This window comes from Micromys minutus (genome assembly GCF_963924665.1).
Source record: "Micromys minutus genome assembly, chromosome: 11".
Taxonomy (NCBI): Eukaryota; Metazoa; Chordata; class Mammalia; order Rodentia; family Muridae; genus Micromys; species Micromys minutus.
Genome location: NC_137980.1, coordinates 17,336,930 through 17,364,829, shown reverse-complemented (window position 1 = coordinate 17,364,829; position 27,900 = coordinate 17,336,930). Strand labels below are relative to the sequence as shown.

General features: G+C 42.9%; 1 protein-coding gene across 1 annotated transcript in view; it reads left to right on the top strand.

Annotated features, from left to right (window-relative positions):
* IQGAP2 (IQ motif containing GTPase activating protein 2) overlaps positions 1-27,900 on the top strand; it is a 251,374-nt gene that overhangs the window by 114,279 nt on the left and 109,195 nt on the right. Inside the window, exons 3-5 of the mRNA XM_080925723.1 lie at positions 3,376-3,532; positions 14,802-14,879; positions 18,515-18,591. Coding sequence (XP_080781849.1) covers positions 3,376-3,532; positions 14,802-14,879; positions 18,515-18,591 — 312 coding nt within the window. The remainder of the gene's footprint in view (positions 1-3,375; positions 3,533-14,801; positions 14,880-18,514; positions 18,592-27,900) is intronic.

Sequence of the window (27,900 nt, the reverse complement as noted above, 5' to 3'; positions counted from 1 at the left end):
TTATCTATCTATCTATCTATCTATCTATCTATCTATCTATCTATCTATCTCAACTTGTTGTTTCGGAGCAGATTTTGATGTATCCCAGGCTTACCCTGAATTCTCTATGTAGCCAAGGATGACCTTGAACTTCTGATATTCCTGCTTTTACCTTCCAAATGCTGAAATGACAGGCATGAGCCACCCTACCCCCAGGGCCTCATCCGTGCTAGGCGAGGCTCTCCCAACTGTGCCACATTCCTAGTTTACCGTCCAGATTTTGAAAAGCTATAGCTAACCTAAGCCTTTTATCTCCTCAGTATTTTAAGGCAACTGCATGCATGTAATAACAGACAAAACAAGCCCAATTGTTTTCCCTTTATAAGGAAGCTCAGATCTAAGATATACTTAGTGCTGGATTTTAGTTTAGAATACTGCCCCTTGCTCCTACTTGTCAGCATATCTCCCTGTGTTCCACCTACCAGTTGTCAATATATTGTACCCCATGCACCCCAATTACCAAGTTGTTACAAAGCACTTATATGTTGCTGTATGAAAAACAGCACTTTTCAGGGTAATTATTTGAAAACATAATTGCTTGGAAACAGATTGTATCTTGCCGTGGAAATAGCCTATGCTCTCTCTAATTGGTTTATCTAAGTTAGAAACTTGGTGCTGTACTTTGATGCAGAATGAATCCAGAGGTCCATGCAGAACAGACTCAGTCCCCGGGGTGTGTCCACTGAGGAGTGCTCTACATCCATATCAGGAACAGGTGTGTGTGGAGGGGTGGAACTGTGGGACACCAGCCCCTTGATCTCCTGTTTCCACTCCATGAATTGAACTATTTGTTTCACCATACACCGGCTGGCATTGTTCTCTGGTACCCTTACAAGAAGTCTATCCCCGTGGGTCAATCCAGTCTTGGACTGAAATCTCCGAAATTGAGCCAGAATATACCTTGTCTGTCTGTCTGTCCATCTGTCTGTTTACCCTACCCCTTTCTATTTTAGAGGCAGGATTTTGTTATGTTGCCCAGGCTGGCCTTGAACTCTCTCTCTAGCCTTTTCTGTCTCAGCCTCCGAAGGAGCTGGGGTTACAGACTTTCACCGGAGAATCCAGCCTTTTCTCCCTATAAGCTATTCACAACAGGTGTTTTGTTATCGTGATTGGAAGCCAACTTGGCTGACCTGCTTGCTCTTGTACAGTGGCTTTTAACGTAGCCCGGCTGTTTTGTTTTGTGTTTGTTTGTTTGTTTTGTTTTTTTGTTTGTTTGGTTTTTTTTTAAACTCATCACTCTCTTCCTTTCTCTTCATTCCTTTTTTCCCCCCGAGTCTGTAATCTTGGTTCAGATTTATGAAGCAAGGTCCATGTCCAGCAGATATCTCCCACGCGTGTTGTGTCTGATATGTAGTCATCAATGTCCCATTCTTCCAGCTCACAGGTCCCTGTGACGCTAGAACAGAGAGAGTCTTTACCGTGGGTTTAGCGGAAGAGACCTGATGTCTGAGGCTGCAGAACCTGTCTGGGCCACTCCCCGGCTCATCATATTATACTTCCTTTTGACCCTAGCCCTGCCAGGCTTTCCTTAAACTGTTTCCTTCCCCCACCCCTTTCCCATGTCCCTCTATCTCACCCAGTTCCTCCACAGTGTCTCTGAAGCATCTATTATACAGATTAATTGGTTGTAATTACAGCTGTCAACATGTCACGCCTCTTCTGTGAAGCTCCCAGGAGCTCCCTGCTTCCTATGGCAACAGATGTCATTACTTCACCCCCGTTAGGTCCTCCAGAACCAAGCTTGATATTGTATATACATATCCCCAAGGGCCCAGAGGCTTCTCTGAGTTTTCCCCATGAGTCTTTTATGCTTAGGGTTTGTTCAGCAGCCGGGTGCACACTTTCTCCCTGCCTGCTCACATAGGCCAAATCTGGGTCTTTAATCCCATACTAAAGTTTTCCCTGATCTCCAGGGATATCCACATACTGCCCTTTATCCATCCCTATACTTTCTTATTGTGTTCTACCATGTAGTAGTAGACACGGAGCCTCTCTTACAGTTCCCCTTGCTTTTCCTTGATATTGCATTGCATTCTATCTATCTATCTATCTATCTATCTATCTATCTAGATATAGACAGATATGTATGAGTATGTATTTGTATATATATATATACACACATATTTATATGCATGCTTACATATTTATATGTGTGTATATGTGCATTTTTTGAAATGCTTCAGGTATCAGCCCTAGCTGGGCAATGAATTATAATTTTTGCTCTTCACACAAGGGTTATTGATATTTTTCTCGAATATTCTATTTTTATGTGACTAATAATCATCCAGTAATTCCTCCTACTCATTAGGAGCTTTTCAAAGTTGGTGAGAGCCACAGGAAGAACAGAAATGCCCAGCATTTACAGTTTGGGTCAGGACGGTGTTAGAATCACAGCACAGTGCTCCTCTGTCTCCCACATGTCATGGGGATCTGAGGTCGCAGTGTCCAGAACCTCCAGGAGCCTATGGAGGGAGGTAAGGGCCTCACACCAACAACTGGATTTGTGCGTGGATCACTGGCTTGGTGGTCAGTCTTCGCTGGTGTGACCCAGGAAGGAACAGGTGTGACCCAGGAAGGGACAGGAGGAGCATTCACTTCATACTTAAGATTTTCAGCACATAGTGTGAAACCCAAGCTTGTCTGGCCTCTTGCCCACTGAGCGACCTCAGGCCAACCATGACCTTGGCGCTCCGGTTTCTGGAAAGTACTGGCACAATGCCCTAAAATTTAATCTGATCTTTAAAAAAAAAAAAAAGGATTTCAGAGCCCTGTAGGTACTATATGCTCCTCCAAAATTCGGGTATGCTGTTTGTATTCCAGTGTGTTACTTGGGGAATCTAAGATGCTTGCTGAATTTTCCATGGTCCCCAGTTTCCTGGTACCACTGTGCAGTGAGTCAGCTGCACTTGAGTGTACTGCTTTAGACTGTTTCCCCCTAAGGCACAGGCTTTATGAGAATTGCCCAGTTCATAAGCCTCAGGTCATTTTTTTTTAATGTCAGCAGGACTAATTCTACCTTTACGAAGTGGTTTGACCTCTTCCCCCACCCCACCCCACCCCCCAGCTCTGATGGGAATTGGCAGAGGTTCAGACAAAGGTGACGTTGACAAACTCTGGCACACTAGTGAGTTCTGTGCCTCTAAACTAAACCCTCTTGTTCACCTTATGTCTCGAATCCTTGTTCTGCCCAGGCATCCCGTATTTGGAAAGATCTTCAAGGCCTGCTTTCTTCCACAGTGTCTCTAACACAGAGCAAATCACGGTGATGCAGTGTCCCTTTATGAAGTGTCACCTGCCTGGAATCCACCAAACTTTAATGCATTGTGATCTTTTCAGATGGATGGAAGTCTGCTTAGTTGAAGAATTGCCACCAACCACTGAGCTGGAAGAAGGGCTCCGGAATGGGGTCTACCTTGCCAAGTTAGCCAAGTTCTTTGCTCCGAAAATGGTATCAGAGAAGAAGATCTACGATGTGGAACAGACGCGTTATAAGGTAACTAACCCCGGGAGCTAAAAGCTTTAGACTTCCAGCTAAATGTAAACGTTTGATACGTCCTTTCCTTTTTCTCTTTCTCTACTGTAATTCTGTAAGGATTTGGGGTGGGGGTGTCCCTGGTCTTTGGAGCCTGTTAACTGTCATCTCTGAGGCTGAAGTACTTTAAGAAAGAATATATTCTATTTCCAGGCAAAGGCTGAGAGGCCCCTGTCTGGGGGTTCCCAAAGCCTTCCCTGTTCTTCCTTTGTGACTTTATTAGTGATGATAATTGTAAGAGTAAAAATACGCTGATGCTGTAGGTGATTAACCCTGCTCTGTTTTTCCTGGCGGGGGGGGGGGGTTTGTAACATTACTCACTTCTGCCCCAATGCCCTATGTTCCCCAAAGAAAGACACACACAGCCTTATATTTTAACATTACTTAAACAGCTCAGTGGCTGGGCCACTCCAAAACCTCCACATGGCTAACACTCCCCGTATATTCCTATGTTCCATCCTGACCGCCCCAGATACAGACCTGCAGCCCTCCTTAAACTCCCACCTCTGTCTTCCTGCCCAGCCATTGGCCACCGGCAACTTTATTTACCAAGCAGAACCAACTGTGGGCAGGGACCTTCAGCATCTTACTTGGCAGGATTCTCGTGCGATTTTGGGAACCCGATTAACATAATACAAGCATTAAGCCAAATCCACAATAGCACAATGTAGTTCCATTTCACACTACAGTTTACTGGTCCTCCAACTGTAGTGAAAGAGAGAAATATTCACATCTAACTCCTCCACGGGGGTTAATAGGTAGTTAGTGGTTACTGGGAGAGAGAGACATTTTCTTCAGTAGTGTAACCATTGGAAAATGACTCATGCACCTTAACTAGCCCCTCAACCATGCACCTATAAGCAACCCTAATTAGACACAGGAAGTCAGAGGCAGAAAATAAGATGGGAAAATAGAAGGACTGGTAGACAAGAGGATGTATCTGCAGGAGCCAGTTTAGAATAGGTGGTGGATCTGTGACAAGCCAAGCTGCTTGGAAACTTCATCTCCTCCCTCCTTCCTTTTGTGTGTATGTGATATGCATACGTGCGTGCTTGCATGTTTGCACATGTACAGGGGCATGGGGTCACTCTCCACTTCACTGAGGCAGTCTCTGAGCCCAGAGCTCACCCTCTCACTAGTCCAGCTAGGTGACTTGCCCCAGGAATCCCTGTGGCCCTTCCTCTCCCGTGCAGGGGTTCTAAGCATCCTGCACATGGTTGACATGTATGTAGGTCCTGGGGATCCAGGCCTTGGTCTTGATGCTCGCACAGCAAATACTTTATCCTCCGAGTCTTCCCAGCCCAAGCTTGGCCTCTACTCTCTTAGGATGTTTACATTTTTGTCGCTGTTTTGTGAGGCGGGGGTTCCAATTCAGGCCCTCACATATATTAGGCAAATACTCGAACCACTAAAGTACACATCCAGCCCATTTAGAGCTGTCGACTTCTTCTCCACTCCCCCTCCAATCCCTCTTTATTAGAGACAAACTCCAAGGCTTTGCGAATTGCTGGGCAAGCACTCTTAACCCTGAGTTTATTTTGTAATAATATTTATTTTGTAATATTGATATTTTGTTGGCAATCTTTAAAAGTTATTTTTCTTACAACTGTAAGGAAAACATAGCATATGGCTGGAAATGGAAGAAATGGGAAGTATATTTTAGATAAAACTAATTTCTTATTAAAGCACAAATAACAACTTTTTATATCTCCCTCATGCTTGACATCTTAAGATATATTTTCTATATAAAGGAACTTTTAAAAGGCTTCATTAGGTAGGACAATTATTATTCTAACATATAGTTTTGAATGTACGGATTGGACTCAAATCAAAACTTCAGTAACTTAACTCACACCAGACAGAAGCCTGTGGCAAATGTCTTTGGGGTTCATCGTCATTACTTAGAGCTGTGGTTTCTCAGTCTGCCTAACGTTGCGGTCCTTAAATACAGTTCTTCATGTTGTGGTGACCCCTAACTCTAAAATTATTTCCATTGCTACTTAATAACTGTAATTTTGCTACTGGTAGGAATTGTGCTAAAAATATCTAATATGCAGGCTATCTGACATGAGACCCCTGTGAAAGGGTCTCCAATCCCCATAGGAGTCATAACCCATAGAATAGGAACCACTGCCTTAGACAAACAGACAATCTAGCACAGGTTTATGTCTGGAATGCAGTCAGGAACAAGTGTTTGAATTTATTAAAGGACCTTTGGGTTCCTGACAGGCCATTAAAATAGCAAATTACCTAGGTTTAATTTTTTTTTTTAATTTTTAGAAAATTAGGGAATCGTCAGAGAAACCTAGACCCCCACCCACAAGATGAACTTCACCCACATTTTAGACTCTGTTGTCAAGTGGCTATTATCAAGACAAAGGCTTGTGAGTGACTCAATAGTATGTCATCAGGTTAGGTGCCAGCTCTCCCTGAGGGGGAAACTGAGGAGGTTTCCCTCTGGCTTTGTGAACAGTGAGACTCATTAAAGACAGACCCTCTAGGAAGGTAAGCCCTAAAGGTGACTCCAGGCTGCCTCTTTTGTCTCTGCACATCATAGACCCTGGCACTGGGTATCTGCTTCACATTAACTCTAGACCCCTATAGCCTCAGGATACTTAGACACCTCTAGGCATTAGAGAGCCTGCTATCAAAATGAACAATAACTTCTCCTTGGAATGGGGACAGGTCTCTTGTTATGAAACAGCATTTACAAGGGCCCAAGCAGATGATGATATTGTCAGTGAAGTATCATAAGAGAGAAAAGTCTTCTCAGGGGTTGTCCCCAACCCCAGGAGGCCCTCAGAAGACAGAGCTGTGTAGAATGATGCTGAGCAAGGGGCAGAAGGAAGGAGGCTGTTGCCAGCTGTGGTGTGGGTGGCTTCAATGCCACCAAGTTACAGGGAAAACAGGATGTGTGAAAACTGGCCCTCTGCGGGATCTCTGAAGAGCAGGATTTTCATGACAGAAATTCCTAGTAGCTTTCCATATAACCATAAAAGTTCACATGAGAGTCCTTTTGATTTTGAGACAGTAACAAAAAGAGATAGGCCTTCATGAGTAAATGATACTGCTTCCTGTTCTTGAGTCTTCTGGGACAAGAGCACACTGTATGGTGTCTTCAAGGATCCCCACATTGTAAGATGCCAGTGAGGATGTTTAAACATAAGGGATGCCCCCTAACGTAGGTGTAGCACTTCAATGTGCCATCTGGAAAACCATGAGTTCAGAAAACACAGGTTCCTACTGCAGCCATAAAACACAACCATCCTGTTAGACACCCATCCCCAATGAGGACCGTATCCTCGATCCCTCTAAGGCACGGTATTCGGCAGAACGCTATGGTAGCCAAGCACTTGCCGGTTCTCTTTGTCAGTCAATCTACAACCCTGGTGCCTCATTGATTCTGGGGGAGGATGTCCTAGGTGCTATATATGAGCTCATATATACATATGAGTATTCCCTTTGTAGGCAACTCCATATTCTGTACTAGGATGTGTGACCAGCCATGTTACTCATGCTGTGGTACCCGTTACTGTCACTCTTGGACACTTTGTAGTAGAACCAATTGAAACTTATCCCCAACTAACTTACAAATAAATGAGACTCAGACTATGATAGTTTATTTGGCTTTGACAATTACTGATGGGAGGGTGTAAACCCCTAATTTACTCTTTTAACTGCTGGCCTGGCTACCTCCCCAGTGGTGTACCCCAGATACTTGCTGTTTCTCCATCATCCATTTCCCCTCATGGCAGCTTCCTCTCTCCTCCCTTATCCCCTGGTCACTCCAAACTCACCTACCTCTAATCCCCCCTCCAGTAATTAATTGGCTGTAGCCAATATTTAACCAATAGTTTTAAATCAAGGAACAAGGTTTACACAACAAAAGCTAGGCCTAGACCTCCACGTATAGAATTTGGTATTACAACATATAGCAACAGACCAAACCTCAACACACCTCACAATGAGTATATATATGGTAAAGATTCGCTTAGGGTTTGGCAAGATGGCTCAGTAGGTAAAAGTACTTGCTGCCAAGCCTTATGGTTCAAGTTTGGTCCCTGGAACTCATATGGTGGAAGGAGAGAACTGGCTCCTGCCAATTTTCTTCTGACTTTCACACAAGTGCCGTGGCATATACATGCATGCACATATCTGCACATGCACACACAAATAAATGCAAACTAAGTTTTTGAAGATTGTTCTGTGCTCGGTCCACAGTGAATAGCGCAGAGCTTGGCCGCAATAGATGAAGGACTACAGGTCAACTTCAAGGAAGCCAGAAACCTTCCTTGTGTCTGTGAGCTTTCCTTGTGTAGTAGCCGCTTTTCTGTTGTTGTGATAAAACACCATATCGTGACAACTTAAAGGAGAGACAGTTTATTTGGCTTAGGGGTCCAGAGGTGAGAGTTCATGACGACACAGCAGAGCCGTGGCAGCAAGCACTGGGCACAGCAGCAGGCACAGAAAACTGAGAGCAGACATATTGGAAGTCAAGCAGAAAGAACAAACTAGAAATAGCAAGGCTTTCTACTCTCAGAGCCCACCCCAGTGACATACTTTCTCCAACCCCCTAATCTTCCCAAATAATACCAAGTGTTCAAATGCTTGAGCCTATGGGGGACATTTCTTATTCAAACAATTGCATTCTACTCTCTGCTCCACATACTTTCATAGTTATATAAGAATGCAAAATGCATTTATTTTAACCTTAAAAGTAGCCCTAGTATTTCACAGACTGAGCACTGTTTTAAACTCTCTTCTGAGACTCAGGCAATTTCTTCATTGTAACCCCCTATATGATCAAAAGGCAAATTACATACTTCCAACATACAATGGCACAGAACATACACTGTCATTCCAAAGGGGAGAAATGATGGATTGGTGCAGAAATATTGAACAAAAGCAAGACCAAAGCCCAGAAGGGCAAAAACCAAATACTGTTTCCCATGTTTGGGACTTTAATTTTAGAAGGCTTAGGTGATCCTCTCCTCCTGCTTTGCTATCCACAACCAGCATCTTTGTTTTAGGGTTACTCCACTCCCTTTGTGCTTTCCTTGGCAGACATACCACATCTACCATCTCTAACAATTTGGGGGTCTCCCCTGTAACCAGGGCTTCTTCATTTCTATAGCTTCCTGCAATGGCCTTTTGGAGTCTCCAGTCAGGTGCTCCTTGCCACATGCTTCTTGTCCTCAGCAGCTCTCTAACACAACTGCAGAGGAAGAAACCACAGCCTCTTCACTCTTGCATTCTTTATACCCCTGCAACCAGCATCATCTGAATAGAACATTAGCATCTGAGCTTTTATTTTATTTATTTATTTATTTTTTTTTTTGGCAGTTGTTTTCTAGGAGCAGAAAATACCTTAGGCAGTTTCACAAGCTGAAAGTTTAGATATATGAGGTCTTGCCTTGAGAGTATTCCTCCCTTTTTTTCAGCACAGGGCTCTACTTTCTGATGAAGATCTGGTCTCTTTAAGCACAAGTCATAACCACAATAATTGAGTTTCCTGGCATACTCTGTTTCTCTTCAGACTGCACATTTTATATTTCTTTGTATCTGCTTGTTTTCACTGTAGACTTGCATAAGAGTGATTCATAATAACCGCACCACAGATTCAACACTGCGTTGCTTTGGAATTTCCTCTGTCAAAGAAACTGGTCCATTATTCTTTAGCCTCAGGCAAGTTCCTAGGGCACGGGCAGAACACAGCAAGATTCTTTGCCAAACTATTAAAGGAATGGGATTGTCTTAGAGTTTCTGTGACTGTGATGAAACATCATGACCAAAAGCAACTTGGGAAGGAGAGGGTTTGTTTTAGCTTGCAAATCACAGATCTCGATCCACCATCAAAGGCAGTCAGGGCAGAAACATGGAAGTGGGAGCTGAACATAGACCATGGCCGTGTGCCGCTTACTGGCTTGCTCCTCATGTATTGCTCAGCTTGCTTTCTTTTAGTACCCAGGACCACCATCCTATCCAGGAATAGCACCACCAACATGAGGTGGTCCCTCCCTCTCAAGAAAAATTATCAACAAGAAAATATATACAAGCGTTTCCCATGGGCCAACCTGATGGGAGCTTTTTTTTTTTCTCTCTCTCAACTGAGACTCCCTCTTACAAAACTGACTCTTGCTTGTGTCAAGTTGACATAAAAACTAGCCAGCCTGGGCCTCTAGCTCAGCTTTTTAAAAAAATCTTTGCCTCCCTCTGTAAACTCTTGAGCCAGGTCTCTACAGTCTACTTTGCTCTCAGCACAAACTTTCAGGTTCCTACTACGACAACCTGTCAAGCCTTACTTGAAGCATTAGTCTTCTCTTTTAGTCTAGTTCTGAAGCCTTCCACATTCCTCCCAAGAGCAACATGGTCAGGCAACAGCTCATTATCAGGAGCCAATTTTTCAGTCACTATTCTGTTGCTATGAAAATACACCGTAACCAAGGCGTCTTATAGAAGAGAAGGTTTATTTTGGCTTATGACTCCAGAGGGAAAAGAGTCCATGATGGTAGGGTAGAGGCATGGTGACAACCATTAGACTTGACAGACGGAACAGGAAGCTGAAAGCATACATCCTGAATGCTAAGCATGAAGCAGAGAAAGCAAACAAGAAATGTCGGTGCATTTACTCTTAACACTCATTGCCAGCAATACTCCTTCAGCAAGGCCCCACCATTGAAACCTCCCAAACAGTCCCACCACCAGGGGACCAAGTATTGAAATGCCTGAGCCTAAGTGGGGGGGAGGGGGCATTTCTTACTCAAGCCACTACACCTTGGAACTCAGTCAAGGTGCTTACTGTGTAACCTTCTGCCTCCTCTGAGGGCCTACTGCAGGGCCACCTGATGAGTTTGTACACAAACTAAACTCTTGCCCCTCACTGCTGAGTTGAGCGCCATCTCTTGGTTTGCTGAGGAGATTCTATAGGAGAGGCTTGTGTTGTAGTAAAGTTTGAAAACCACTGCTCGAATAGACTGGTGTAAAATGGCATTTTTACGGCATTGGCATAAATGTGATAATGCGGGAAAAGAAGGTAAAGTTGTTCTACAAGAGACTCATGGGCAGGTTAATATCCCCATCTGAAAAATCTAAACTATGAAATGGTCTCAAGTCCAAAACTCTGAGAACAAAAGGGGTTTAGACCAACATCCGAGTCGTTTGGTCTTAGATTAGAGATTGTCAATTGATAACATCTAAGCAAATATTTCCAAGGTTTGGAAAACTTTGAAGTCTGAAACATTTTCGATGCCAGGGACATCTGATAAGGGACATTCCATCTGTATGTTGTACAGTTCATTTCTGTGCGACACTCAGCGGCACCTGCCTGTGCCCTGTACTAGGTGAAGCTAGCAGAGCAGTTCTCGTGCCATGGTACCTGTGGCTGGATACACTGTCACTATGCAGCTGTAATTTGTGACAGTTGTGGTACTTATGTCCAGAAGACACAGTCACCACAGTGGGCAAATGGCAATGAGTAGGAACTCAACTTCTTTGTTGGAAGTTTTACTCTGAGATTAGAAAGAATGAGAAGAAAGCTATATTTTTCTTGTCTTAGCCACAAAATACCTTTTAAACTAGAGCTTAAGAAAGGCTTTATTTGGGCTCCCAGTGGAGGGGGCAGCCTATCATGGTGGGGAAGTCACGGCGGTAGACGCAGCAGATGGCAGGTAACACCATGTCTGCCTTAAGGAAGGAGGAAAAGAAAACTTCTGTGCCACCCAATGTGTTTGCCTTTTTATTCGACCTGAGTCCTTCAGCCATAGGATAATATTTAGAATGGGTCTTTCCATCTCAATTAACCCAGTGTAGAAACTCAAAGATGCCCAGAGATTTGTCTCCTTGGTGATTCTAAATCTTGTCCCATTGAGAGTCAGTGTTAACTATCACCTTATCCATGCATGGTCAGGAAAGAGTGTGGGAAGACCATTTTGAGAGAGGACTTAGTGAAAGACCCAGGCAGTGGCTGTGGGTAAAAATCTGAATAACTGAGTGTGTTCCCTGAGGGCCATGCTAAGCCTTAGCCACCATCAGCAGCAGCATGACCAGTGTCCAGATTTAGAATCAGGGCTCTATTTTAACAACTTCTGTTAATGTGATAATCTACCCCAACAAAAAGCAACCCAGGGAAGAAATGGTTTATTTAAGTTCACAACACCAGGTTACAGTCCGGCATAGCAGGGTAATCAAAGTGTCAGGAAATTAAGTCAGCTAATCACATCACAGTCAAGAACAGAAGGAAACAAAGACTTTCATGCCAGCTATTTAGCTCATATTTTCCACTCTCTAGGACACAAGCCTAGGGAATGGCACTTCCCACAGTGGACCAGGACTTCCTGAATCTATCAACCTAATCAAAGAGACATGCCTATTGGGCCAACTAATATAATCTAGATAATTCTCTCATTAAGCTTCTTACTTGGTAATTAAAGAATGTGGTAAATTGACAAAGCTCTCCATCACAGAGCCTTAACCTGTTACGTTCAACATGAATGGCATTTGGGGTATCATACACACCCGTACCCTCTGTGTCCTCATCTATAAAGCAAACATTGTGGGATAATTGTTACAGTTCTGGACTATTTTGTAGATCCAAAGTAATCTGGTTCTAATACTCAAGAAGTTAGATCCAAAGAAAACTTGCATGAGTTTTCATCTATGTAATTGAAAAAGGACAAACTTCATTTCCTGGCAGGGAAACAGCTCAGTAATAGGAAATGTGCACATACCTGTAATATGAAATTAGAAGAAAGAATATATTGTTCTACATGAAATAAAAGCACGTTAGCTAGACAGAAGCGTCCTTGGTTAAAAATAGTCATGTCACTTCATCACATATTAATATGTAGGACTGATTTTTTTTTAAAGATTCCCAAAAGAACTACAGTGGAGATTATTTTGAGCTCATTTAGAAAACCAGCTTTCATGCTAGTTGAAACAGGTCCACAGACTGAGACAGAAGCATAGTTCTTAAACAAGTGAATACAGAAGTCCAGGTTCAGACGTCATTGTATCTCAGATATTTGAGACAAGGAACTGAACTCTGTTGGGGTTCTATAGAAACACCCACCCTTTCAGTCAGTCCCAGTATATGAAGCAGAGACCTTTTCCTGACCTTACATGGGAATGAAAGTTTCCAGCCTAGCAGGGCGTGTCCTGGTTGTCATGGCTCTGCATTTTCAGCTATACCTTTCTCTTCTCACTATGATCTCCACAGCTCAGAATAGCTCTGAATAGTTTTTTGTTGTTGTTGTTGTTTTGTTTGTTTGTTTGTTTGTTTTTAAGGCTGAGGAAGGAAGGCACAGTAGGACTTTTGTCTTTTCTGAGATTACTTACCTAACAAGACCACTAGAAACATAGAAATGACTTTTTTCACGATGTGATTTGGGATTGGTGAAGCCCCGAACCACTGTTGCCAGAACTCAGCAAAGTTGTTTAATTAGCTCACTGGAAGAAGAAAAGAAAACAACACTCAGGACGCATGAGGCACCTTTTAGTTAGGTTGTGTGAAGGTGGCCGGCATCCACACCTTCATTCAGACTCGGGGTGTTTGTCTTGTTCTCCCACAGCCAGACCGCTCTTATCTAAGGATGGCTGGAATTCTGCAAACACCGATGCTGCTGCATTATAAACAGATGCTATGCCCTGGTCACCAATAGAACAGACTTGCTATAGCCTCCATCTTTCCTATCTAACTTATCTTTTTTCTTCCCTTCCCCCACTCCGTGCTGATCCCAGCTAGTTTTATAACACCTAACTGATTTTCTCCTTCTGAACAACCAATCATTAGACTCCACGTTCCCCCTCCCAGGGGGGGCAGCACTCAGAAAGTTTTAGAGACCCTGTCATGTATAGATCCCAGCTTCTTAGAGCCACTTAACTTTAGAAAAATCATTTTCTTTTCTTGACCCGCCTTTTCCCATATTTAACAAGTAGAACTAGCAATTATGCTGAAAGGTATTTTGAAAATTAGGAATAATTTACACAAAGTACTTGAAACACATTGTGCAATCAAGACTAGTGACTTTTATTAAGCATTCGCTGAATATTAATTTGCTTATGCTTTGTAATTTCTAACAGCAATGAGAACACCTTTGATTTTATAAACTATTCAGTTTTGGAAGCTCACGGAAGGCAAGATGAGCCAGTCTTGTTGAATGTGATTATCCTTCATTGGGTGTTAATGATATAATGAAACTTGCAATATTTACTTTTGTGCATACTCATTTCAAATTAATGTGAAATAGAGTATGTTCTATTATGCACTAAATGAAAAATGCAAGCTAGTTTAAGGCTCTTTGTGGCTCATTACTTGATATAACTTCATAAAGCGGCAGTCTGGTTGGGGCTGGAAGTAGAAATGAAAGACTGTTTTTACCATGTTAAAAAAAGGTCTTATGGCATTTCTGCTGAATATTTAATCCTTGTACAAATCCAGGATAATTATTAAAATGTTACTAATGTATACTGAAATTAGCCCTGAATTATAGAATGGCTTGTGTTTTCCTCTTCATGTCTTTATATTATAGACATCCATGATGAAAACAGACAGACAGGCAAACAGGCATTTAGCTTTTTAAAAAATTCCTGTGTAGATCTGGGTCATGGTGTTGCACACCTGCAATTATAACACTCAGGAAGCAGAGGATAGTGGAAGGTCCCAAGTTTGAGGCCATCCTAGGCTACATAGTAAGTTTTAGGCACACCAGGGCAACATAGTAGGACCTAATCTCAAAAAGAAGGAAGGAGGGAGGGAAGAAGGGAGGGAGGAAGAGAGGAAGGAAGGGTGAGAGGGTAAGAGGATGGGAGGGAGGGAAGGAAGGAACTAATAATCACAATTTTTAAATTCCATCTAGGTTACCTGCAATTGCTAGACTTCTCGGCCATAATTACAAAGATCTTATGCCTTGCAAGCATGAACTTGTGCATGCATGTTTCACAAAACATCCTGAGGTGTGTGGGTAGACATCCTGTGGCGTTTGAAATCCAAGTTCAGAATTACCTTGAAATGTGAAGGATAGAGGCCAGCACAGAGCCCATCACAGATATCGAGGGTGTTACTGAAATACTGTCCAGTCTCTCTGGCGTGTCTGGATTCGTTTTGTATGACTATCCATGGCTGTTCTTGAAGAAGCACAGCTGAATCGCATTCTGGTCATGAGCACATGTGTTGCAAATGACTCGATTTCTGTGCGATCTCATCTCCCTTCTTGTCTCCCTCCTACCGTTTTAGAAATCTGGCCTTCATTTTCGACACACGGATAACACTGTGCAGTGGTTGAGAGCTATGGAAGCCATCGGGCTGCCCAAGGTAAGCTTTCACATGGCACGTGCTCACCGGGGAAGACAAAACGTCAGTGCAAGGCACACGCCTCACTTTGAGACTGATTTGTCAGCCTGAGCCATGGCTCTGCAGGTTTGATGTATGGAAAGGCTCATCGGGAAACACAAGCAGCAGGAATTCACAATGAAGTAGAGGGCGCAGTGTGTCTGAATGAAGCAAGGTCAGAACCCGCTTCAGCTGATAGTTAATTTCAGGTGGCTGGCTCCTTTGGGTACACTTTCTGTAGACTATCGTAATTTGACTTTTTAAATCTATCTTATGTGTCCACACCTGCAGACACAGATGGGCCAGGGTGTGTGGAGGCCAAAGAATCACTTTCAGGAGTCAGTCCCCACCTCCCAGCCTGTTGAAGCAAGGCTGCTTGTCTTCTCTGTGTATCCCAGGCTAGCTGGCTGGTGAACTTCCAGGCAATTTTCCTGTCTCCGCTTCCCACCTCACCATCAGAGGGCTGGGATAACAGAGGCATTCCACATCATCTGGCTTTTTATGTGGCTTCTGGGGACCAGACTCCTGGTCACCGGGCTTGCGGATTGGGTGTTCGTTCCTGCTGAGCCATCTCCTTGGCCCACATTTTTATTTTTATAATTATTATCATAAATCATGGTATCACTTTAAATCTGAAAGGTTAGAGGCTTGTAGCTCTTACTCCTAAAATAGAGCTACCAAATAAAAATTCAATCAGCAAGCATTCAGCACTTGGTAAATTCTAAGAGAGAAGAAATAGGCATAAGGGGAAATGAGGAAATTACATTTGATGGAAATTGTAGGACGACTTCTTTTCTAAAGGATTATAGGATCACGGGAACTTTCAAAAATAGTTTGCCTCTGTGTATCCATTCTGCATATCCATCACCCAGCTTCCCCTGCACTGACATTTTCACAACTGTGGTACCATATTAGGTAGAAATCGAGTGTTTTATGTGCGATATTTGGTTTCTTTTTTCTTTTCTCTTTTTCTATTTTTTTTTTTTTTTTTTTTTTTTTTTTTTTTTTGTTTTGTTTTGTTTTAAATGGCAGAGTCTCTATGTAACCAAGGCTGCCCTGGAATTCACTATATATCCCAGGTTGGCCTCAAACTTGTGGAATCCCCCTGCCTCAGCTCCTGAAGAGTGGGGTTATCACATGAGGCTACTGCAGGAGCTACCAGCCATGTTGCCATCAGCTTGTGAATATCAACTTCTCTTTTCCTCACATGCATTTGTTGGCAAGATTGCACTTGTATTGCTCTGGGCCTGCGCTTTAGCCCAGAAGGGATTTGTGTGCCTCCTACTGCTATCCAGACAGTGGCAGTCGCCACCGGGAAGTGGACTTTTACCTTACATCCCTCCCCCAGGTTGTCCCTGGCAATCACTAAATGCTCTCCATCATTGCTATTTTTGTGATTTTTTTTAATATTGTTGGAATCATATGGTGAGCCACCTTTTAGGGTTGGTTTGCTGTCCTTGAGATCAAGGCTCAGTCCTTTGGATTGCACAGTATGTGCAGCTACTTTAAGGACATGATTTATAAGATGTCATCTTGAAGACAGGGGGGACAGAGGGAAAGCTGGCCTATAAGTGCCCATGTTATTACTTTACTATTGAACCAGGCTTGCTGGTAAAAATATTACCCATGGAGGCTGGGAACACAGCTCAGAGGTAATATGTAAGGTTAATATGTAAGGCTCTGGGTTTGGTTCTCAAAAAAAATGCCAGTATAGCAGGGCCTGAAGAGATGGTTTAGCAGTCGAAAACACTGGCTGCTCTTTCAGAGGTCACCGATTGGGTTCTCTCCATCCACACGGTGGCATGGTTTCAGTGTCTTTGCTCTAATGCTCCTTTTATATCCACCTCATCTTCCTCAAAATTCTCAATGTTTAATTTGCCCTGCCACTTCCATTCAAAGGAGTGCCCCAAAACATTAAATGCTGCCCCCTTCTGAACACTAGTTGCCACTTAAAATGAACTAGTTTTACTAGTTTTGACTTATCAAGTGCTAAGTGAGAGACTGGGTGATTAAAAAAAAAAAAAATCAACAGAAAACTTCAAGTGGAAATTTTCTTGGTGAAGGAACATCTGATGAGGACAGTTTCATGACATGTGAAAGTCTTGTTTGAACCTTCACAAACGCCTTCATTTATCAATATTTAGTGCCCATCCCACACTCAGCTTCACGTGAAGGGCTAGAGACACGGAGCGGCGCGTGACAGTCTGCTGTCCTAGAAGTTGATTCCAACCCTCTGGTGCAGGAAGGCAGTTCCGTAATGACTTCCCAGGAGAAATCTAAACGTAGAAGGTTCTTGTGTGAAGAAAGGGGCCAGGAGAAGAGTTGGCTGTCAATACAGTGAAGTGTGAAGCAAGAGCCTTAGTTGTTAGAACTTTAAACCCAAACAGTCTTGTGAGTCTGAAGCCCTTGTCTCAGCAAACATGTTAGGAGACAGCTGGAAAGGGCATTGAGACTTCCCAGGCTGCAGATTTTTTTTTTTTTTTTTTTTTTTTTTTTTTTACACACACAGCAACTATACCAGTACATTGTTCCCTTGAAAAACACTCGTCTCTTTTTGTTCCCCCTGATGTCCAGTGGAAAAATTGCATTTGAGTTTCAAAGTACTGCCATGTGGTACATGACTTAATTTTCGTCTTAATGTCAAGTTGTATAAAATATTTACTGAAGGCAAGTGATGATGATGTGCTTATCTTAATATCAGAGCCTTCAAGCCCAATTGTTAACTTTTTTCCCCCTTGCTCAGAAATAAAAGTTCAGTGCCTCACTCTGAAATCTGTTTCTTATCAAGGTTTTAGCTCCAAACTTGGGGAAAAAGCAGTGTGGATGTAAAAGTGCTGATATCCAAACTGTCTGGTCTGGTAAATCCATGTCTAGATGGCCATCCAGGAGAAGAGTCAGATGTTCTGAAAATATAGGTGTTCACATCAACGACAGGGAGAGAGCTGAGAGCCAAATAAATGTTCAGCCATGGGGAATGGTTCAGCTGAATTAATGGTTCAGAAATATGAGAGAATCATTAGTATTCATCAGAAATTATGTGTGCATAAAATAATATAAGGTATGGAAAATATTCAGCTTTAATAAGTCCTTTCAGCAGGTTTATGCTATGCACACACTGGTTTTCACAAGCATAACGGGTTTTTTTTGTTTTTTTGTTTTTTTTTTTTTAATCAGAGGGAAAAAATATATACAGAGAGAGAAAAAAGCAGCAAGCACATATCAGGGTGCTAATAGTAACGGTCTGAAACATGGAGTATGGGCATTTTTCCTTCAGACTTAGTGTACTTTTAAGCAGAAAGTTTCTGCATAAATGTTCATGAATTATATATAAATATTCAGGTTTTTAATAAAGTGGTCATTAAAAGATCTCCTTCCCCGGGCTCACAGGTCACATGCGTGAAAATACCACCCAGCCTTCTAGAAAGGGCTGGTTGTGAGCCCCACCCTCTGTGAGACTGGCCACTAGGGGGCGAGCCACCCACCAGGCAAGGGTTTATATACTTGGATTGCTCTGTAAGTTATGGGGTGGCATGTAAGCAGACTAACCTAGACAGCCCAGATCTGGTTGGGGAGAGAAGTGAGGAACATTAAACACACTGTCTTTTTTTGTTTTCCAGATATTTTATCCAGAAACAACGGATGTCTACGATCGGAAAAACATACCAAGGATGATCTATTGCATTCACGCGCTAAGGTGGGGACAACGCAAGCAGATTTTAAACTTCCGTTTCCCTTTAAAAGACCCAAGAGCCTTAGAAATCAGGTTCCGTCTTAAATTTGTTGGTACAGAATTTAAAATAATTGCTGCACAAAGCCACCCTTGGACGTGGACACACTTGTGACAGTTCTAATATTGTTCAGTATAAAAACTCAGAGAAATTAATAGAAGACCTAAATACAATATGGAGAGGATGAAAATGGAGATTGTGAAGACCCATCAGAAATGTGCTGCTGGATGTGAGTTGGGATGCACAGGACAGGGGTGTAAGTAAAAGCATCAGTGAGCAAAACCCGTGCGCTGTGATTGTTCTGATGACTCATCAAAGTCTCAGCAGTTCCAACTGAACCGCCAATAAGAAAACGTAACCCGCGTTATTTCTTCCAACTTCCCACTCAATAGAATTTACACTCTAAGAATTAAAAAGAAACACAAAAGTTGTTTTAAATTTGATCGAGACGTACTGATTTTGCTTTGGATAAGTCTTGAAACCCCTGCTAATGCACAGATTTTTCTTTTTCTTTTTTTTTTAATGGGCCTGGGAAAACTGGGACTTTCAGATGGCAGCCGTTGGGGACCCCAGCTGTGGCTGTTGCCTTGTGCTGCAGGTGAAGCTTGAGAGATTTCATGTGTGATGAAGTTTTACATTCCTTCACAACATCTGCCTTGTGTTTGTATCGCTGGAAGTCATTTTCCTGGCAGAACCCTCTGTCTTGGGGTTTATGTTAACTTCTTCCTGGCGTTTTTTTCTCCTGCAGAGGAAAAAGTCTTCATAATGATTCATTACAAAGCTGGTCTCCTAGAGAAAACTTTGATTATGTCATAGAATTCAACCCCCAACCCCACCACCCAGCCAGCTTTTTTTTTTTTTTCTTTCTTTTTAAGTCAGCTTTGGGATATGATATAGACCAAATGGTGGACTCCTGGCTCTTTCTTTTCTTCTTTACATATATTTGTGTATTCTTGTGTGTGCACTCACACACTTTTAGGTACATGTGTGCCACTGCACACAAGCAAAAGCTCCAGAGCAGTGTGCAGAAAAGTTGGCTGTCTTCTTCCACCACATTTTCAGGCTTGGTGGCTAGTGCCTTTTCCTGCTAGGCCATCTTTTGAAGAGAGTGTCATATACTGTGCAGCTCAGGCTGGCCTCAAACTCTCCATCCTCCCGCCTCAGCCTCCCCACGAACTGAGACTACGGGCATGCCACCAGGCCGGGCCTAACTAAGGTTTTTGCTGTTATAACTTATCTAAAAGTAAATAAATGAAATAAGGTGTCATTTCTGTAGGAGGTACTAGAGGTGAGGAGCTTCCGGGTTTGCTCCTGTCTCTTCCCATGTATCCTAAGGGCCAGTGTATCAATAGGGCTTCCTTTGGTGATGTTATGAAAATGAAGTTTGGTTTTTTGGGGGTTTTTTTGTTTTTTTGTTTTTTTTTTTTTTTTTTTTTTTTTTTGTGACAAGGTCCCACAGTGACTGACTTCTATAGACCAGGCTGGATTTGAACTCACAGAGATCTGCTTGCCTCTGCCTCCTATGTGCTGGAATTAAAAGTGAGAGCTACCACTGGCTGGCCCAAAAAGTTTTCTCAAAGCTCCGTGTGTGTTTCTTCTGAGGTATTTTTTTGAATGTGTTGCTCAGCGGTCCTCAGGGAGTTCTTGTCAGAGCTCTGGGCGGTCACTTAATGCTATGCATTAGTACTGCCTTTGTGACCTGCTAAGCGAGCCCTCATTACGCTCGAAGGCTCCAACGATCTCCAGATCTACAGCAGGCTCCCCGGGCACACTGCGTGTGAGCTTCAGTCGATTTGCTGAAATAGACACCTGGGCCATATGTTCTCCAGCTTACAAAGAGATGACATTCTAAGTTCCTCTCAGGTGAAGTCTTTGCTCCTAAGAAGCTACATCGAGTGGCATAGGGGTTCACAGATGTGCATTTACCATAATTGAAGGAAGAATGGCTTGATCGGCTCTAAATCAAAGAACAGGACCTCATGCATGTACAGACAACGATGTCATGGTCCTGGATCTTTATCAGTTACTCTTGATGGAAGCCCTCGTGCCTTTTTGACTCCCTGGAGAGGAGACATGCTGCATTATGCATACCATGGACAACTCTCCTTCCCTATTCTCCGTCCTCACGTGCACTCTGCGGCTGCCTCTCAGGAAGGGAGAAATCCCAAGGGTGTCCAGCTCTTATATACAGCTCTCCGCTGCAGTGGTTTAGGAGGCTGTCAGACACTCCCAGGAAGCTGATACTCTGTAATGCAAGGCACAATGGAAGGGGGCTGGGGAGCACCTTTAAGGCACCCTTGATTTAACGAGTACCGTTTGCTCTCACTCCGATGTGTTATCCTGGCTGCAACAGCTGTAGCACAGCTGGAGTGCAGAGTTGTCCTTACCTGGTAGAGAATTAGGCAGGTCAGAGGTTTTGATTATAACTCCGGAGCCAAGAGGGAAGGTGGCTTCGGGGAGCTTGGCTTCTCAGACCCTGACTTTCTTCTGGACTGGCCCATGGGCTGATTGACCTACCAAACTTGTCAGGAGTCTGACGTGGAGTTCACAACCCACCACCCATGGGTTTCTGTCCTTGCTTTCTTCCCCCGCCTGTCCCTTCCCTCTTTGTCCGGTACCTGATCCCAGCGTCACTGCCTGTCACCACTGACCCCTTTACCAGCTTAGCTTGGCGGTCTCAAACTCCGCCTAACGGAGAGGGACTTGCCTTCTTGGTGGGTGGCCTCCTCTTTTTCCAAGGAAATATTTATCCTTTTTTTTTTTTCCTATTAAAATGAGCATATTCTCATTGTGGGTGAAAGAAGACTGGAAAATGTAGAAAGAATGTTTTTAAAAGCGCTAAAGCACTCGATGTCGAAAAATCACGCAAAAACCACAGTTACTATTTTGGAGACTTTGGATTTAAAATCTGCATGGGGCGTGTTTTCCTTATGTGGCTTCTTTAGAAATGTTCTAAAGCCTATGCAAAAAACACCGTTCTGAAAACCTAGCTGAGTTACTACACTTTTTTTTTTAATATCTGGAGGCCATGTTATGTGCACAGAAAAATAGTGTCAATGCTGCTCTGTTTATAAAGACATAACAAGTGACATCCAGCAACTGTTAAATGTTTAAACAGTTATAGGATTGAATATGTTGGGATGATTTAAACAGTGTGATTGCCTTCATACCCTTTAAGAGCAGAAGCAGTGCCCTGTCCGGTTTCTACACTCACCACGGCAGCCAGCTGGGAACCCTCCCGCTTCCTGTATCTCTTGCATTCACTGTTCACGCAATAAAGCCACCTGCCCTGACACTGCTGTCCTGTCACGACACCTGACCTGGGACAGCACGAGTTTAACACCACCAGAAACCAAAGGGCACACCTAGAAGTCTAGTATCTGACCTGGTCCTTGCCTGAACATGTCTATCTGTTTGGGCTCTTGTCTCAAAGAAAGCTCAGGCCCACAGCATCAAGTTAAATTTTACTTGGTTCCTAAGTCAGCACCATTTTCTTTAGATCTGTGGCTTCCAGGTAGAGTTTTCTTTACTGGCTACCCCTCCCTGTTACCCTACCTTAGTTTCTCTTGGCTGGTGTTGTACAGCACATTGACCTGTCGCGGTGACATATTGGTCTGACCTGTTAACAGTACTAGAAGCATATGTGCGCCTTTTTCATCTTCTTAAAACTGTAGTTGGACTTTCTAGAGGTTTCCCTCTCCTAGGAGACAAGAGATGGACAACTGAGTGTTCTTCCTGCTGTTGCAGAACCGCCTCCTCAGATCTGGCTCCTGGCCTCTCTGTCACTGCTCTTGGATTTCCTTTCCTGCTGTCTTAGCCTGTCCTCGGCAGTCTGTCCTTACCTTGGGACACTCCCTTTACTTTGGGGAAACTTCCTGGCTAGTTCAGAGTTCCTGACCTTTGTTATTTTCTGTAGTATTAAAACACGTACTTACCAATACTCCATACACAGAGAAAGAGCAAAGTACCTCGGCTTTAATAATTCTCCTTTGAAAAAGTCAAGCGGCGTTGTGCATAAGCTGTTTATCTCTAATGACTTCCCGTTTGTACACTGTGTGTTATACTCTGTTGATCATACAGCAGTCTTCATAATGCTGCCCTGGGCTTCTTAGAAAAAGACCTGTATTATGGACACAACCAGATGTTTTTATCCTTTTCTCCTGAGTATAGTTTTCCATCAGTTGAAGCTTAAAGTCCTTTAGAAATTCATCTTTTCTAACTTCTCCGGAAGTTTACCTAAACGAATTTGCATATGGAAGGACTACCTCTGGGTTCCTTTGCTTTGGGCCAACATTTTATAAGATGGTGTCAGACTTGCACTTACTTCAGCGCAGAAATATTTAAAGGGAAAAATGCTGGGACGTGAAAACTGGAGGAACCCTGGAAGTTATTTAAGTCTAACTATTCAATACACTGCAAACTCACCTCAAACCCATCCCCTGCCACGGGGCTCTGGTTTACAAATGTCCATACATTTGCCATACAATGCAGAATCTAGGGAGTGGACCCAGGCCCATCCTGCCTTCTAGGTTGTTGTTTCACCCCCCCCCCCCACGAAATCTTTAATGAATTTAGTAAAGGTAGTGATACATTTAAAAACTAAAAGTATTCTGTAACTTCCATTTTCACTTCCCAGACTTCAGCTGATGTTATTTATATAACTAGTACCCTATGGGCTCGTGAGAGTTAGTTAGCTGTACCCTATGGGCTAGTGAGAGTTAGTTAGCTGTACCCTATGGGCTAGTGAGAGTTAGTTAGCTGTACCCTATGGGCTCGTGAGAGTTAGTTAGCTGTACCCTATGGGCTCGTGAGAGTTAGTTAGCTGTACCCTATGGGCTCGTGAGAGTTAGTTAGCTGTACCCTATGGGCTCGTGAGAATTAGTTCGCTCTGGGTGGCCCTTCTATGCAGGCCTATATTAGCAACCCAAGTGTGTGTGGCTTACCTTTTCATGGGATAAGAGGCTTCCAACTCTACCCAGAGTGTTCTCTTAGATATTGGGCAGTGTTGGTAACACTAATGACACAGCTTCCTCAGAAATGCTCCTGGCATGCTACGTTAGATGTTAGTTGGTGAACGGTGCATAGCAAGTTCAGTTCGGAGATCCAGCCCCAAGCAACACTTGTTCAATGGATTTGGGTTTTTAATACGAAGTCTCAGTTGCCTATGAATGTCAGGGAGGAGTTGTCCTCACTGGACTTAAAATGCCCGGGAAAGAGGCTTTTTGATGGATGATTCTTTTCAGCATGAGAGTAATAGATAAATACAGCTTTTAGGTAGATGTTTCCCCTTCGTACTAATCTGCTTCGAAGATCTGTCACTCAGAGACTGAGTAGGAAACTCCCACAGTGGAAGAAGTGATCTTTTTAAAAACTAACATAAAATTTCAATGCCAGGGATGATAAATGTAGAAAGTTGAAACTAAATACAATATTCCTAATTCTCTGGATATGATGTTTGAGAGGCCATATGCAAGTGAGTTTTCTACCTATTCCATCAGGTTTTTATTTAAAAGCAGACTTCCCCACTCAGCAAGCCAATTTCCCAGCTCCACCTGGTGGTGGGTCCTAAGTTAATCAGAATATTTATACACTGAAATTTGTCCCTTTTTCCCTGCGTGGTGGAGGCATATTGGAGATTGCGCCTACTTTCTTTATCACGAATGTGAAAAATCACCACATTCCTTTAGCATGAGGCTTTCCATTCATGTTCCATGTCCATGTGACAAGGACTGGCTTGGAGCCATAGGTCGGCCTCTGCTTGTGAGATCGCGAAGTCCATGCCTCCTGGACAGGTGGGACAGCCGATGCATGTACTTGCCGCTGTGCCAAATGAAAGCGGTGTCTGTGAAATCCAAACCAGCTGTAATTACATACATATAATATACATAAAAGCAGAATATACAGAAGACACATTCAATTAAGTAGCAATTAAACGAGTTAATAAACAGGATGGAATATAAAAATAGCTGCACCTGGATCACTTAGCACAGCTTTTTTACATCTGACAAATGAATAAAATAGTAATTTAAAATTTTGTCTTTACTGGTCAGAAGTTCATGCATGTATACTATTAAAATGCCCCCAATTTTGTGTCTTTGTATCACTGTTTTGTTTTGTGTTGGCAGGGGAACATGTTAGGAAGAATGTGGGAGCAGATATATATATAGTATAAATTATATACTATGTATTATAATACATAACCAGGTATATATAATATAATTGTGTATATGTATTAGTATATAGTATATAATTGTATATATTAGTATATTACATAGCGTATTATGTATATTGGTATATATAACTATATATATATATATTAGTGTGTGTGTGTGTATGTGTGTGTGTATGTGTGTGTGTATGTGTGTGTGTGTGTGTGTGTGTGTGTGTGTGTGTATCCATATCCTACTAAGTCCAGTTAGTGCTGCCTATATGAGTGTGGACCTATCCACTGTAATATCAAAAGTCTATTGGTGGCCATATCAAAAAAATAAAAGGGAGAGGGAGGGAAGGGGAAGGAGAGAGAAGAGATCCCCTCCTATTCAGTTCCACCACAATGCTCAGGGAACACTGAGGAGAAAAAGAGAGGGAATGTAAAGATCAGAAAATGGGCAGAGAGCTTTAAAATGAAGTTTTCTGGCAGGACAGTCCTGCCATACTCATGAATTCACAGCAGCTGGGGTTTCCTGTACATGACCTACTTAAGACCATAATTCAAATGTGTGTGTGTGTGTGTTTAAAATAAATTCAGAGATGTCACTCAGTGGTCAAAGATGTAGACAGCTCCTCCCCAAAAGCAAAGGAATGTGACAGGACTGAGAAAGAAGATGGGTCAGGCAACAACCAGCAACAACAGGGGACATGGCCTGGCTGGAGGCCGTCACAGGCTTGGTTCCAGGCAGGTAAACCAGTGCAGAGGTTCGAAGCATGGGCTGATCAGCCTGGACAGATTGAGCCTCAGGCTCTGGTCTAAGAGGGGCAAATGATGGCGGCAGGAGAGCATGCCGTGCCCAGAACAGCTAAGGGCTCGGAGACGGACGGGCAGGCCAAACATGGTGCACATACCTGCAATCCAAGCACCTGGGAGACCTTGTCTGATGACTGAATTGAAGACCGACCTGGGCCACGTACATGACCCTAGATCTATCTCACAACAGCAGCTGCCACCAAGGGAGACAGATGTCAGCGAGAGCAGATGCTAACACCCACCTGCATCAGTTCCCTTGCTCCCCACAGAGTCCCCGATGCCACGTCCACAGTGGATTAACCACAAGACCTAAATACTAATGAAAACTCCAAATCAAAAGATACCAGATATTTAAGGGGGGAAAAATGCCCCTGTGAGGAAAACATTAGGCTTGAGTTGAGAGAGATTTACCAGAATCAATAAGATAAATGACTATATGAAGCCATTGAAGACTCGGTGAATTTATGAGATTCCAGAAATTATTTTTCAGGCACCTAACATAGCAGAACAAAGGCGAAAATAAAATTTTATGCCAGAAAGAAACTAGTAAAATTTGTCACCTGAACTTTTAAGGCAAAATACAGAAATAAAGGCTCAGAATTAAAGTCTAGGCCATCTTAGCACCTCTATTAAGGGGAAGGGTTACTAGTTAGCTGAGGTTTTGGTATGAGAATGTAGCTTTAAAATTAAACTAATAGAGTATTTACATGGTACCATGCCTTAAAGAGACCGCATGCCATATACTTGGGAGAGACAGAAAATGTCATTCGATATTCTGCATCTCCTACTTATGTTTGGCTGTCATTCTTTCTCGTTTTTCTCACTAGCTTCCTTTCAGTTTTCTTAGGAGATGTAACTTGAATTTGTAGAAAGAGGTGTAAGAAACCAGTACTCTGAACAAAACTGAGGTGACAACCAACCAAGATTTTTTTTTTTTTTTTTTTTTTTTACTTTTCCCCATTTCTTATTTGCTTACCTGTCTTAGAAACTGTGGCAGATCTTTCCAGTTCTGCCTAATTTTGAAGTCCCCAGGGAGAAAGGGAGGGGCTGGCATTTCTATTTTACCATGTGATAGGGGTTCCCTTTTATGCAGGAACCTTCCTTTTGCAGTGCTGGGAAGGGAACCAGGGTTTGGTGTATGCTAGGCAAGGGCTCTACCCTAAACATATCATGGCCCAAGGGTTCCCTTTTAGAACTGTATCCTTTCCCCAGGCAATAGTGAATTAAGAAATGCTTCATAAAACAGTATGGCTTTCTAAATGTCACCACAGTCTCCTCCTGACCTTGTTTGGAGTGACCTTCAGCACAGTTGAATACAAATGGGTTTTGATCCTTGATAATCTCTTAAAATGTAAACTTTAAGCTAAGGCATGTGTCCTGCCTTCCTGGCTCCAAACTACAAATACATGACTCTCCACAGCAGAAAGAAAAAAAAAATTCACAGTTGAATGTTCTCTTCCCCGTAAGATGAAGATCCGAATTTGGCACTAAATTGAAAATTACCATATAATAAACGTCACCTACCATCTGTTGTTTGTTCTTTGGTATGGCTTTGAAGGAAAAAGGAGGAAATGAGAGAAAGGTCAATAATCCTTTCCCCAGAATCCTTAAAATAAAGACATTTATTAATAGGCATTTCCTAGAAAAACCCTAAACGAGCAGTATTTCTCTAAAAGGCAATTTATCCTCACCACCGACAAACAGAAAGGCAGACTTAACATGGCATCGCTCTCACTGGGAATCTTTTCTTCCTGTCTTCTCCTCCTCCTCCTCTCCCTCCTCTCCCCTCCCACTCGTTTGCATCTTCACCCCTTCCTCCCCTCTGTCTCTTAATTAGGGTTTCATTACTAAGAAGAGATACCATGACCAAGGCAACTCTTACAAAAGAAAACATTTCACGAGAGCTGACTTACAGTCTCAGAGGTTTATCCATTATCCTCATGGTAGGAAGCATGGCAGTGTGCAGGCAGACATGGTGCTGAAGGAAAACAGAGTTCTACATCTTGATCCAGAGGCAGCAGAAGGATATTGTTTGCCACACTGGGTGTAGCTTGAACATGGGAGACATCAGAGCTCCACTCCAGTGACACACTTCCTCCAACAAGGCTACACCTCCTAATAGTGTCACTTCCTATAAGCCACTCAGACACAAGAGATGATGGGGGCCTTTCCTATTCAAACCACCATATACTCTTTCTCCCTTATTATTTTTAATAATGGCACAGTGCTGGGGCTTGAACCTGGGGCCTTGAACCTCTTCAGCCCCTGGAAAGTCTTCATTGATAATACTCTGAAATACAGAGATAAGGAA